This window comes from Mya arenaria, chromosome 10 (assembly GCF_026914265.1).
Source record: "Mya arenaria isolate MELC-2E11 chromosome 10, ASM2691426v1".
Classification (NCBI taxonomy): domain Eukaryota; kingdom Metazoa; phylum Mollusca; class Bivalvia; order Myida; family Myidae; genus Mya; species Mya arenaria.
The window spans coordinates 37,624,286-37,640,053 of NC_069131.1; the positions used below are offsets into that span (position 1 = coordinate 37,624,286).

The following is a 15,768-nucleotide window of genomic DNA, read 5'->3' on the forward strand; positions in this document are numbered from 1 at the left end:
GAATATGTACAGAGGCATAGTTATCATCCAAATTTTAGGAACACTATTGACTAAAAGGAAGTCAATAAAAGGAGAAATACGACGCTTTTGGTTAAAATCTCATCGGTTTCGTTCCTATACAACAACAGCAGCAGCAACAACAACATCAACTGAAACAACAACAACTACAATAACAGAAATAAAAACTAGCTTAACGACAACAACAACATTATCATCAATAACAACGACGACTACAACAACAACAATAAAAATAGCAACAACAACTAAAATAACATCAACTACATCGACAACGACAACAACACCAACAATGACGACGACGACAACAACAACAACAACAACAATAACAACAACAACAACAACAACAACGACTACAATAACAACAGCAATAGCAGCAACAGTGACAAAAACAACAACAATAACAACAACGACGACAACGGTCTTTAATACATTTGGTGGTATTAAATTCTAACAGAATGACAAAGCACTCATTAAAATAAGCATAATTATGAGGTTATCAAAGATATCAAATAATAGTTATGAAATGCAGTATTGGAAAAATCTTGGCGGGGACAAATTATACAAACGTAAATACTTTATCCTACAACTTAATAGTACATCAAACATTTTGATAAGTATGTGGACCTATCCATTCCCAAACATGTCGTTTATTGAAAGGCATTACTGAGTAAATCTATTTCTGAAATCTTGATTAATCGTCTTTATACAACTTAAGAATGAAAAATTGACATATAATTTGTGTACTGAATTTTATTACTAATTATTATAGCATTTTTTTTACAATTTCACCAAAAGGGGCTTTTGATTAGCCATAAAACAATACGTGTAAGGTACCGCACGAATACTTCACAATATAATTATAACTTGAATTAAAGAAGGCGGTAAAAAATATACCCATATGTTCTGATTTAATTTATGCGCAATGACACGCTTGTCCATTGTCGAGGTGTTCATAAATGTATGTTATAAAATAGTTATAAAGAATAAAAATTCGTTTATTACAATACGCGATTATATTTAAAGATGCATTCTTGCTCCCAAATAAGATTTATCACAATTTATAATGTTTTCTAATTTTAAAAAGGATGAATAAATGTCGAAAACAATGGTTCGTATGAAGGATACCGAGTTAAATTTGAAAGAAATGAGCATAAAACACGGTATTTTACCTTATGGTATATAATAGTAGACCACAGTAAATCTTTTAGCACTCAGCAATCATTTAATATCTTTCCGCTTTCTGTTATTAAATACGGTTACAATCTCGTTATAAGTAATTAATATGTTCCATAAATCCATTATTTAGTAAATAGTTAAAGGTTTATCAGTCAAAATAGATGTTTGTTATACATGTGTTTGTATTTAATTTGAATAAGAGTATCACTTTAAAATTACGTAAAGCATAGCTCTTTTGGATAGATTTCATCTCGATATTTCAGCGTTCGAATTTAATTTCATGTTCAGAAGCTATGCTTAATTTACATTAACTTTGCCAACTGTACCTTTAACACTGTAATTTGAACTCGCACTTAAGAATATTATCCGTTTAAAAATGGCTATCGAAGCGAGACCATTGACGTCATAACTGATGTTAACAATCTACCCCACGACGATTGATAATGTGTCATCAATTTTGATTTGTACAATAACATAAGATGATTTCAATGTGTGTGCGCATAATCAGTGGTAAATGTCGATTTTAGGACAGATTTAAACCGCGGCTGCACAAATGAATTATTTTAACTCGGGCTAAAGAACTTACAGCGGCGTGAATTGGTTTGTCTTTAAGTGCAGGAATAAAACTGGATTTCAAAAGATTAAACCCAAAAGGTAACAAATAATATTAGTAGCGCAAATTGCATTTAGATTATTTTTTTATTTTATGATGGTAAGTTGTTAGGCATTTAGGTTACCTGTATAAACGTATGATTGTGGATGCTAGTATACGAAATATGTGCAATATATATTTCAATAACATTATAATGCCTATGTAGTATGTATTTCAAGTGCAAATTATATACCTATTTATCAATAATTCTGAAATTTGAGCTATATGACTTGTGCCTTTTTGCACCGTTTTGCAAAACTAGACGAAATATATATGTGATACTAAATACCGGGTAGCTTTTTAAATGCACAAAATATATAAATCTATGCTTAAATCAGAATTTCATACAATATGAGTTGTGCCTTCTATCCCCGCTATGCAAAAATATACGAATTATATGCATTTAAATAAATGGTAGCTTTTAAAATGCACATTCTATATAAACTTATGCTTCAATCAGAAATTCATACATTATGAGTTTAGCCTTTTAGCTCCGCTTTTCAAAAATATATGAAGTATATGCATTTAAATACATGGAGCTATTAAAATGCACATCATATATCAATCTATGCTTAGATCAGAAATTCATACATTATGACATGTGCCTTCTAGCCCCGCTTTGCAAAAATACACGAAGTATATGCATTTAAATACATGGTAGCTTTTAAAATGCACAAACATATATGACTTTATGCGTAGATACGAAATTCATACAAAATGAGTAGTGCATTTTAGCCCCGTTTGGCAGAATTATACGAAGTATATGCATTTAAATACCAGGTAGCTTTTGTCATTTTCAAAAGCATAAGAAATCAAAGGTTGATAACGTAAAAGGGTCTACGTGACCTTCAATAAAGGAGATGATAGAATCATTCCTTTTTCCCCTGGATTGATCACATGCTAGTGTGCAATCAAATCTTATGGAATATGTATCAGGCAATCTTTATTCGATTGCTGCCATAATATATGCTACTGTTGCGTGCATTCAATGAGTAACGAAGACCTATCTACAAAATGATTGTCTGTTTATGGTACCTGGCAATAAATAATTATTGATTGGCTCTTTTCACTGTTACCTAGCGATTTTGAAAATGAAATGTGAAGCTCTTGTGCCGTAGCTAGGGCGAGTGGAGGGTGTCGGTGTGGTGGAGGAGGGCTTAAGGGGGCTAGGGATTGTCTAAAAAGTTGCAGTTGCCAAAACTGTCTATGTATCTGGGTGTATTTCTACCCAACCTGTATCGCTGTGCTTCCATCTTACAGACCACCTATTCATGAATGTATTAAATTGAAAGTGAGTTTCTTTCATAGGTTTTTATGTACAGTTAAACCCCGTTGGCTCGAACTCGCTTGGCTCGAATGTCTCGTTGGCTCGAGCTCGATGTAAAGGACCGATTTCTTTATACTGAAGGTAAGCATTACCCTTTCGCTGGAATTTTCCGGAGCTTGAAGTATTTCCGCCGGTCCCTGGGGTTTCGAGCATACGGAGTTTGACTGTATTTAAAAACAGAATGACTTTCTTGAAAGATAGAAATGAATACTTGAGTATACCCAAACATATCATGTTATTGATATGGCCTATGATTACAGAAATATAATGTAGAAATGCTATGTTGCATTTTCATTCAAGCATTTGAGTATACATATATGTACAGAACCAATGTCTGATTGCATTAAAGCCTTCCAGACGGGAGTGAAATAATACCATTTGTGTAATAAAAGGTAATGAAATTGAAGGAAAAATCTAAAAGCCTTGATTAATAATTCAATACTTATTCTCGAAGGGTGAATTTACGTAATCTACCTAATGTAATTAAAGGATTGCGCATTTTAAATATTGAACGGAATCTAAAAATATGTTTAAAAAAGAGTTTGTAAGCACGCGAGAAAAAAAAAACGGTTTTAAGATTTTTTTACGAGTTCCAGATAATTGAACTTGAAGACCACGAACCAGTGCTAAAATACAATTAGTTTCTATATCTGATTTGACAATACTCATATACAGGCACGAATGCCCATGCTTTGTACGTAAACCATTGTGATATAAATAACTACTACTTCTGCTGAATACTCTATATAAAATAATGATATCTATGTATAAACATGTATTTAGTGTTTGCCCTTCATTTTCAGCCAATCAGGGGCCAATAAGGGGCCGTTTCAAACGTGACTTAGATTTAACTTAAAATTAAGATAAGAAACTAAGTGTTTTGATTGGCCTGTATATTTAGCTGACCAATAGGCTGAATGGAATCACTGAGGTATGTTTAAGGATAAGGATAAGATCAATATTGAATACTTTCCCAGGGGCACTAGATTTTTAAAATGTTTAGTTTTTTATTGGTGAAGAATCGTAACTTATTACTGGCGACGACTCTTCATGATTCAGTAAATTACTATAACTGCTCATGTACATATAGCCACGCCTACTAGTTGCATATGCAAAGGCGAAATTTCAGTTTCAACGCTGATATTAGTGACGTCACAATATCTTGCAGTAATTGGTCACCTGATACAATTTTATAGAGGCTAACACTAAGTCGCTGCTCAGCGCCCTTAGGTAACTTTTCACGAAGAAATTTCTAAATAAACTCTTACTGCGTTTTTACTTTTTAGCTATCAATCTTTCAATAAATACACTTAAAGTGACACTCTTATTCAAAATCAATACATACACATATACACCAAACATAGATTTTGAGTGATAAATCTTGAACTACTTACTAAATAATGCATTAATGGAAAATGTAACTTTCTGATAACAAGACTGTAACCGTGTATATACTCGCTAAAAACTCAAAAATATTAAATGATTGGTGAGTGCTTAAAGATTTACTGCGATCTACTATCGTCTCATAAGGTATAAATACCGTGTTTTCTGCACCTGTCTTTCAAATTAAACTCGGTTATCCTTTACAAGAACCATTATTTTGGACATTTATTCATACTTTTTGGTATATTAAAACAATGATATTAATTAAGTAAAATCTTATTTGGGAGTAAGAGTGCATCATTTAACAAGAACTCGATATTTACTCTTCTTACGTTTATTCTACCTGTTTCATTCCAGTAAATTTACAATTTCATGCAGATACCATGACATCGAATGGTGCAGCAAATATCATTCATTCTTACCCACATCTCTTTTTTGACATCAAGTGATATGCGCAATGCATTAAACATGTCTTTTTAAACAAGTGTGTGTGCGCCTACGAATAACCGCGCTATTATTCAAACCATTTAACATAATAATTGCATTATTTACGAATAAACCACACTAGAATAATAGCAAAGTCACACCATTGTAAATGATATCTCTGTGTTCATGAATAGGCAATTGTGCTCTTATTTTTTTACCTAAATTGATTACTCAATTATATTATTTTTTAAATTTTCTTCTATTACCTTACTTAAGACCAATTGAAACCTACCATAGATTTTGGGAATGCACAATTTTACATAATTAATTTTTATAAAAGAAAATATGTGTACTGCAAAGTATCAATTGATCAACTTTTAAGCATACTTTGCAGTATTTGTAAACCAATCTTCTGAATAAAGGTCTCATATTGAATGCTTGGTAATGTTTATAAACGTACATATTGAATAAGGAATACATAAATAAAACAGATATGAATGTCATTTAGAAATTGTTTTAATGATCCTTGCATAATGGCCATATGGAAACGTATATTGTATAAAGTTATGTATCGGAAGCTTATGTCGTAAATACTGATGTATTGAAGCATATGCCATTTACACTGATGTATAAAAGCGTATATTTACTGATGTATGGAAGCGTATATCGTATATACTGATATGATATCAAAGACAGGTTGTCTTGCCTTATGTCGTATTGACGGCACGGTGTCAAAATAAAGTCGATTTGTCCACTTATTAACTGGTTATGCCGACTTGTTTCTCGACAAAACTTGTTAAAATTACTTTGAATAAAAGTCGACATAAAGTGTTTTTCATTCTCGTTTGTCGACGAAATTCAAATCAATAAATCCAGTTAATAAAGGTACAAGTCGATATTATTAAGACAATATGTAACTTCATAGCTCGTCAGATCGACATAAATGAAGTCGACAAGACAACACTATCAGTATATACGGTATACGCTTCCATACCCTACCAGTTTAATAATGCTATATGAGGAAACGAAAACTTGCAAAATTAAATTAATGGGAACTTGTATAAGACAGAACAAGTATTTATTACGATATGGTTGTCGGATAAGTTAATTATTTTTGACATTTATCCTAAATATGAATATCCGTTCTCCTTTCTGAGTGTAATTTCAGACAGTTACTTTTAAGTTGCAAAACATAAAACATAATATTCTTCATTATTCAAAACGGGGAACATCTAAGCAGAAGATATTCGCAGTATTTTGAATTTGATATTTGGGAGCTATTCTCATATTTTACGGAACGTTAAGAGAACACAATGAAAAGGAAATATAGTTTCACGCTTGAGGTAAGACTAATAATGTAAACTTCTCTAATAAAAAAAAACAATGTCCGCTTTAGGAGTATTTGAGCATTGCTGCTTATTTCTCATTTTAAATTTAAGGTGTTTACGAATGTTTTGATATATATAGTGTTTATCTGTGGTACTCTAAACCAGAAAAATAGCAGGCCTGGCGCAGCCGTTGGCCGACTAATCGTTTCGAAGACCAAAAAGCAAATTAAGGGGTGAATGCGAAAAGGTTCCATCTTCTTCTAGATCTCCATCTTCTGTTATGTCACTTAAAACCTTTTTGCATTCGATCACCCCTTGAAATGCAAACTGTGTTAGTGTTCAAAGCGAAATGCCTATCGAATTCCTTTATACTAGTGCAAGTACGCATGCGCGAGTTTTTACATACCTCACAAAATAAAACTAATCAATGACAATGTGAAATTTGACGATTGTTTTCGTAACTTGGAAAGTTGGCGGTTGAAATCTGTTTTGTGGAGTTTTTTTCTATGTCAAAGCTCTACTAAATGACTAATTATGAATCTGTTCGGCGATCCCCTCTCGCGAAGGCATGAGTCTGACAAGAAATATATGCGGGTTTTTAGCTAATGAGTTATGGAAACATTGCTGCACTCTGTTATTTCTGTACATTCTTCTGCCCTCATGAAGACCAGCATGTGAATCCTTATGTCTCCTTAGAATTGAAATATGTCTTCTTTCTTTACTAAGAGTATGGATACATACAGGGCTGGTGTTCATTATTAGTCTTCATTGAATATAAGAACGATGTAGCTAATCGGATTACTTGTTATTAATAGCTGACCAATAGAGTGAATGAAGTCAATGATGTTTGACCACAAGGCTAACTTAAGTTGAATATTGAATACCACCAAAGACTTGACAGTTGATGACTGATGTTACTTCAATAAAACATAATAAAACACTGTTATAATATCAACAGTGCGAATGTGTCCTTTTCTCCCATACGCACACACTTTCACAACCCGGTGGTATGCTACAACACAGAAATGTAATTTGTAGTTTTTACCAGCACTAGTATACAATACATGAAAATACCCAACCTATGATAGATACATGTAGTCCCTGTACAAAACAATATTTCACACATATGCAAATATTTTAATATCGCAACAGCGACTCTTAGTTCGTAGTTTTTTCTTCTTTATTAGTTGACCATTTGAACAAACACAACGTTACTATAACAACATTAATTTGCAACTAACGACTTATACACTGAACCTGTGAATATAAAGATTAATTTGTGATCACTAGCTACATTTAATCAGCTTTATCATCAGTTCGCACCAAGTAACACACATGTACAGTGCATATCAAAATTGCATTCCCCTGGTTTATCAAGCTGTTTGTTTATTCTGATTTTTTTTATTTGATTGTTCAGACTGTTGAAAGGTGATATAATTCATTATCGTGCCCGTTTTCTGGGCAGAAACCAGTACTGTTTACTTTATGAGGGTCATGAGAAAGTACACATAGTTGGGATTGAACCCACAAGCACTTTTGTAAGGGGCGGACACCTGTACCACAAGGCCGCTCTCATCCAGGTGGGGATCGAACCCACAGCCTCTTGGGTGACAGGCGGACACTCATACAATAAGACCACTCTCACCCAAGTGGGGATCGAACCCACAACCTCTTGGGTGAGATGCGGCACATATACAATAAGACCACTCTCACCCTGGTTGGGATAGAACCCACAGTCTCTTGGGTGACAGTCGGACACCTATACAATAAGACCACTTTCACCCAGGTTAGGATCGAACCCACAGCCTCTTGGGTGACAGTCGGACACCTATACAATAAGACCACTTTCACCCTGGTTGGGATAGAACCCACAGCCTCATGGGTGAGATGCGGCACATATAGAATTAAACCACTCTCACCCTGGTGGGGAACGAACCTACAGCCTCTTGGTTGAGAGGTGGCCACCATTACACGAAACCAATATCACCCTGTTTGGACACGAACACACATTTGCATCATATTTGTATGTCAGATACCTTAAAATAGGTAAATTGCAGTTTGCAACCGGATGATAAAAGTATGCCCCTCTCCTTATCGAATATTGACAGCTTAAGTATCATCGTCGGCGGCATTGGCGTCGTCGATGTCGGCGACGTCTTTACCGAGCTAGAACTAAGACCCAATCTCGTTAAAGTTATATCTGCATGTACGAATGTCTATGGCACATGTCTGTCTGAATCATTTTAAAATATGACATCTGATCAAAATAGAAAATAACAACATATTTATAAGCGTTTGCCTTCGACGGCTGTGTGACTTTCTAATTACTGTATGTGCCTAAGTCTGTTGACAAGGAAATACATCGGAGCCACCGTAATATTACACTCCTTGGTGTTGTTGTTGATTACGTGCGGGACATCATTTCATGCTTATCATTATTCATTGACCAATACCTTAATAAAGTTGAAGCGTACATAGAGATAAAACCTAACTGACTCAGATGGATTTAAAACGGACTTAAAATGAAATCTGAGTTTATTTCGTCTTATCTCGAGGGACTTTTACTTCTAGTTCTAATGACTTCTTTTTGAGCGAATGTGTTTGTTTGCAGACGACATCTGGCTAGTGACGTCACATGTTTACATTTCTGCAATTCCAAACGCCTGCTACCTCCTACAAATATTAAACATTCCAAAAATAGATTGTCGATGTAAGATAACGTCTGATTTATCTGTGGTGTGTTTTTGTCGGTATTGTCGGTCAATGTTTTAATAGCAATGTAACATAACACGTTCTATACAGACGACACATGAATCTGTTAATTTTAGGTTTGTAACTTTGTATCATAGCAGCCTGCTATATTTTGTACATATGAGCCGCGTCGCGCGATTTTGGGCCTTCGGACATATTTTTGCTATTGCAATGTTTTAAGGTATTTGAATGCCATGTAATTTCAGAAAGATATTCTGAAAATTTCATGTTGATATCACTTAAATTGCGTAAGTTACGTGTTTACAAGTGAGATCATGTATTGCGCATTTTGAATACTAAATTTGACGTCATTCAAATGACGTCGTAATAAAAGTGCATTATTCAAATGACGTGCAAAATTATTGTATCAATATCAACTAGCTTATAATTTAAATTATTTTCTTATCACAGAATCTTTAAGGAACATAAATAAAAATAAAAATAATGAATCATTTTTGTATTTTTAATACATTTGGCCGTTTTAAACACAGACTATCAATCCAGTCAAAATATGTCGGGATGAAATCCATGGTTGCTATGGAAACATGAGTAAACCAATGGTCATAAATTATCGAGAAAATGATGCACCAATGACAAACCTTCAAAAAGAAAGAAGTCAGGAAGAAATTGATTTACATAGAAAAAATCATTATTTTTGGCATTTTTTATTAATGATTATTTCATTTGTAATAATTATGTCCGAAGGCCCAAAATCGCGCGACGCGGCTCATATGTCGTTTTTTGCCGATTTGTTATCATTGTGGAATTTCAAAATAGCTGCTATAAATTGTTAAAGCTGCGTTTGTTAAAAGGACAAGTACCATATCGTCATATATTCTTTTATTTCATCCCATCTGCAGCATTTTATTCGAGTATTTACAATTTGATCCAAACGAAAGCAATGTTGAAACTATATTGTTTGAATTCAAAAATAGAATATTCTTTTATTAAACGCATGATGATCACTTTTGTACTGTCGAATGGCAGAGAGGGGGTGGGGGATGGGGGGGGGGCATTGTCCACATACTGTTCGTTGCTCGCTGCCTCGCCCACTTGTGTGTATTTTCGCAAATATATGAAAAAGATAATATTGGCATTTCACTACGAGTAAACAACAATTTCGTCTGTTGAAAGTTACATCTACTAAATTTATATACAATTCTAAATTGAGATGTATGAAATATAGCATACTTTAAAGCAAATAGTTTCTCAGTTTCTACATATGAAATATATTCACAGTATCATATAATTTATATACACTGTATTTTAAATTGACTTGTATTCCATTGTAAACTGCAAACACGATGCAATAATCATTAACATAAAATCACGCCAAATGAACATTAAAAAAAATAATGGTCATTCTCATATACAATTCAATTCAATTTAATTTATCCCACCGACCGTTTAGGATTATAGTAGCCCCGCCACGATTTTGAAGGTCGCTACGCGCCTGCTTATATGAATGGAATTTTCGGTATAAATCATGTAATGGGAGCTGTGACGAACTGCTGAAAGATATAATCTTTGGCAGCCAGCACAAGTTTAAAGTCACTGATTCGGTTTGTCCTTTATAAAACAGAATTGTGGGGTTTACGTCCATAGTTTAATAAATAAATTATACACATAGGCAATGACTTTATTTGTGCCATTTTTATTATATATTACCATATTATATTGATAAATATTAAACCAAAAAAGATTAGCACTAAGATTAACGATTTGATAACGAAATGATTCAAATTTCATCATGACATAACAGGAAACACTATTTCCTATATAAGTCACAAGTATTTACAAATGCCAAATTATTTTGAAATCTTTTTTCTGTATTTAAGAGGGATCATTTAGAAATCTACTTTAAATTCAAACGTCTGCTTTTAACGTTACAATATTGTATGCATAAATAAGTTATAGGTTTAATATTCCAAATATATATTCTTCAACTTATTCAACATAAGATTTATAACTTCCTGAAGTTTAATTTCTGTGCCATATAGCGTTTGAAATCGTTATGGTTCAGGTAAGTTTGTTTTTAATAACTTCTAAACTGAAAGTATATTGGTGTATAATTTGTATTAACAATGATCTTTTATGTGGAACAATTTTAATGTAGGATATTGATATATATGGAATGTTTTAACATTATGTTAATTACTTGTCAGTATTTTGTATACTTTCCCATATAATTATCTTTTAACCTGTCTATGAAGAAGAATCGCCCTGTATGTTTATCTTTAAACCCGTCAATATAAAGCAATCGCCCTGTATGTTTATCTTTAAACCCGTCAATATAGAGCAATCGCCCTGTATGTTTATCGTATAGAGCTTTTGTTATGTATAGTTATCTTTAAACCCCTCAATAAAGAGCAATCGCCCTGTATGTTTATCTTTTAACGGTCAGTATAGAGATTTTTGTAAATTGTTTTCTTGACCTCTAATCTGCATTTAATAAAAAAACAACATGTACACAACGATACCTATAGTCAATTGTATAAAACTTGATAAGTCATCAACTTTTGGCTGATTGGCGCATAACTAAAATTTGATTGGTCAACAATAATTATTGGATAAATATTGACCAATCAGTAAACATTTTGACTTATTCTAACAAAACCTAAGAAAGTTATAGTCAGTTTTAAACATAATTATGACAACAAGCATCATAATACGACATTAATTATCTTTCCTGTCTTCAAATAGCGCCATTTGGCTCGTTTTCATGCACTAATAAAATAATGTTTTTTTTCAAGCTCTGTGCAACATTTAAAGATACTCGCTCATGTATTTGAATCAAAAATTAGTTTTCTCAGTGATGCGTCTGAATACATTTATTTTATAATTATATTACTCTGTGATATCGAAATAGCAGAAAAAATATGTTTTTGTATAAAAGAAGTTTTTCGGGTTTAGTGTGGTGCGCACCCACGCCGGTAAAGTTAAGAAACAAATCAATAACGGACGCTTAAATCATAAGGTCACCCGGACTTTTTTCAATGTGGTTGATATTTTGACCTTTTAACAATACATTGCTAACATCAAGTGATAATGTTAATCAACCAATCACGCAACGTGATTTTAACGCTTATGAAAATTGTGGTCTTCAAAGACGATATTTGAGAAAATAGCAACGTTTTCTGAAGGATATCAGCTTTTGGTGTCTTTTAGTTTGAGAACTCCTGATTTTACAAAACATAATATAGTCATACAAAAAAGAGCATTTTACAAAAATCATGAGCGAGTACCTTTAAAGTGGTTGACGTTAACAAATAATTCTTGTCTTTCTTGAAAATCCTAATGAATAATACAAAGTCTTCATTGGTATGTACAAGTTCATTTTATTTATGAATAGCATTTTAAACCCCTGATATATTAATTTTATATTCTAGTACTTAAAATTTGGTTTAAACAGTTTAATAGTTGAACAAGCTCACTTCATTTATAATCCGTTCCGTATATGAAAACTAGTAAGCCGTTGTCAAAACGTTTTAACTTAATGTCCACTTTATGACCGGCTAATTAGCCGTTTGTTAATACCACAATAATCGAGTTCACGCACATTTTGCTGACCCAATAGCACTGCAAGCTACAATAAGTGAATGTAAAAGCAACGAAAACGTTCAGTGGGAAAACAAAACAAGCGATTAGAATACAATCTACCTTTACAGCTAATGAAATTTTAGTTAGGCAATCAATAAGTAAGAACAACCGCGGAATATGGTGAGAACAACCGTGGAGTTCGATTAGAAAGACCGCTAAGTTCGGTAAGAACGGCCGTGATGCTGGCTCGAACTCCTGGGGACCGGCGAAAATACCTCGAGCCTCGTGAAGTTCAAGCCAAGCGGGAATAATTACATTCGATAAAAAGAAATAGGTCATTTATATCCAATTCGAGCCGACGAGGAAATCGAGCCAAGCGAGTTCGAGCCAACGTGTTCGACTTTATTATTCATAAAACTTCATGTAAGAATTGTAGATATTCTATTTTCGCATTTCTGTTTCTATTCCGTTTAATCACAAAAAACTGCGACATGAGATTATGGGTTAAGAAATCAACCTTTACGCGTTAATGCATCAGAAATTAAATCATCTCAATTGTGCTTACAAATAACATCACACGGTGATTTCTGATTGAAGTTTCTGGTTAGTTACCTCTAAAGAAATGCTGTTTGTCAGATTAATCGATGACTGGTTGTCCTGGGGTGATGGTAGCTGTCTGTAATTGACCATTTCCCCGGTCTGTTGTCCTTGACGTTATGTGAAAAAGAAAATCGACCAATGTTGTGCGGATGACCTATTCAGCAATAGGAGAAATCTTAACTTCAAGAAACACTGTTAAGACAATTACGGTGACACAGAGGTGACATGTTTTTGCATTTACTTATCTCGTGCACAGGAGTTATTAAGTCGTGCGCACGAGTTACTGAATTGTGCGCACGAGATATAATGTTGTGCGCACGAGATAAATAAGTCGTGCGCACGAGTTACTATTTTGAGTGATACACCTTGAACTACTTGCTAATTAATGCATTTCTTGAAAAAAATATTAATTACTGATAACACGATTGTAATCGTGTGTTTAATAGCTAAACACGCAAAAATATTAAATGATTGGTGAGTGCTAAAAAATTAACTGTAATCTACTATAGTCTCAAATATAGATATACTGTGTTTCATGCTCCTTTAATTCAAATCAAACTACATATCCTTCATTAGAACAATTGTTTTCGACATTTGGTCATGTTGCATTTTTGGTATATTAAAACATTTGTATAAATTATGGCAAATTTTATTTGGGAGTGAGAGTGCATCTTTAATAGTTCAGATACTAATATTAAATTTAGAATGCTTAGTCCAAGTTGAGATTGAGATCTTAGATGTCAACGCAGTGCATAGACTCTATACACTATATGGATATGCACGATATACCGCGACAGTACATACACTGGTGTTTGCACTTGGCTCGAACAAGATGTAAATGACCGATTTTTAAAAAAAAATGAAGGTAAACAACCCCGCTTGGCTCGAGTTTTCTAAGGCTCGATGTATTTTTGTCGGTCTCTGGAATTTCGAGCCAACGGGGTTTAACTGTACGTTAAAACAAATAACGTCCTATTTCAATCTACAATAAACACAACTGTCTTCTCGTATAAACGCGAACGCCAAAGCGCTCTCGTACTACGACTATACAATAAATCTAGTTTTGTATTGTCAGCAAAATTGAGTATGTAAAGCCGTGAATGTTTATAAATATTTGTAAGATAGATTAAAGATAGGCCTATTCACTTAGCAGACCGCAGGTTTCCTATATCGCGATCGATGACTTTGATATGTTTACAATTTGAAGATCAACTACTAAATTTAGAAAAGCTATTGTCAACAGTCGCGAACAATTTAAATAAAGTCAATTAGGCCGACAGGAGGAGCTATTGATTGCTGGCGGATTATACTTTGCTACCTTTTTAAAGGCACGCTATGTCAGATTGTTCACAACTTTGATAAAGTTAACAACGTTGTTAACGACATGGTTGTTAACATTAAACGTTCAGAGAAACAACGATTTAAAAGTTAACCATGTGTTTTACGACATGGTTGTTAACATTAAACGTTCAGAGAAACAACAATTTAAAAGTTAACCATGTGATTAACGAAATGGTTGTTAACATTAAACTTTCAGAGAAACAACGATTTAAAAGTTAACCATGTGATTAACGTCATGGTTGTTAACATTAAACGTTCAGAGAAGCAACGATTTAAAAGTTAACCATGTGATTAACGAAATGGTTGTTAACATTAAACGTTCAGAGAAACAACGATTTAAAAGTTAACCATGTGATTTACGACATGGTTGTTAACATTAAACGTTCAGAGAAACAACGATTTAAAAGTTAACCATGTGATTTACGACATGGTTGTTAACATTAAACGTTCAGAGAAACAACGATTTAAAAGTTAACCATGTGATTTACGACATGGTTGTTAACATTAAACGTTCAGAGAAGCAACGATTTAAAAGTTCACCATGTGATTTACGACATGGTTGTTAACATTAAACGTTCAGAGAAGCAACGATTTAAAAGTTAACCATGTGATTAACGACATGGTTGTTAACATTAAACGTTCAGAGAAACAACGATTTAAAAGTTAACCATGTGATTAACGACATGGTTGTTAACATTAAACGTTCAGAGAAACAACGATTTAAAAGTTCACCATGTGATTAATGACATGGTTGTTAACATTAAACGTTCAGAGAAACAACGATTTAAAAGTTCACCATGTGTTTTACGACATGGTTGTTAACATTAAACGTTCAGAGAAACAACGATTTAAAAGTTAACCATGTGATTAACGACATGGTTGTTAACATTAAACGTTCAGAGAAACAACGATTTAAAAGTTAACCATGTGATTAACGACATGGTTGTTAACATTAAACGTTCAGAGAAACAACGATTTTAAAGTTCACCATGTGTTTTACGACATGGTTGTTAACATTAAACGTTCAGAGAAACAACGATTTAAAAGTTAACCATGTGATTAACGACATGGTTGTTAACATTAAACGTTCAGAGAAACAACGATTTAAAAGTTAACCATGTGATTTACGACATGGTTGTTAACATTAAACGTTCAGAGAAACAACGATTTAAAAGTTAACCATGTGATTTACGACATGGTTGTTAACATTAAACGTTCAGAGAAAC

The 15,768-nt window shown here is 33.4% G+C and overlaps 1 protein-coding gene across 6 annotated transcripts in view; it reads left to right on the plus strand.

Moving 5' to 3' along the window:
* LOC128206212 (neo-calmodulin-like) overlaps positions 1-15,768 on the plus strand; it is a 181,969-nt gene that overhangs the window by 148,239 nt on the left and 17,962 nt on the right. Inside the window, exon 1 of one of the 6 annotated variants that reach the window (XM_052908528.1) lies at positions 6,281-6,325. The exons of 4 other annotated variants lie outside the window; for them this stretch is intronic. In XM_052908528.1, coding sequence (XP_052764488.1) covers positions 6,296-6,325 — 30 coding nt within the window. In that variant the 5' untranslated portion in view covers positions 6,281-6,295. Of the gene's footprint in view, positions 1-6,280; positions 6,326-10,974; positions 11,085-15,768 lie in introns of those variants that run through there. One more of the 6 variants, XM_052908530.1, reaches the window with a different exon arrangement.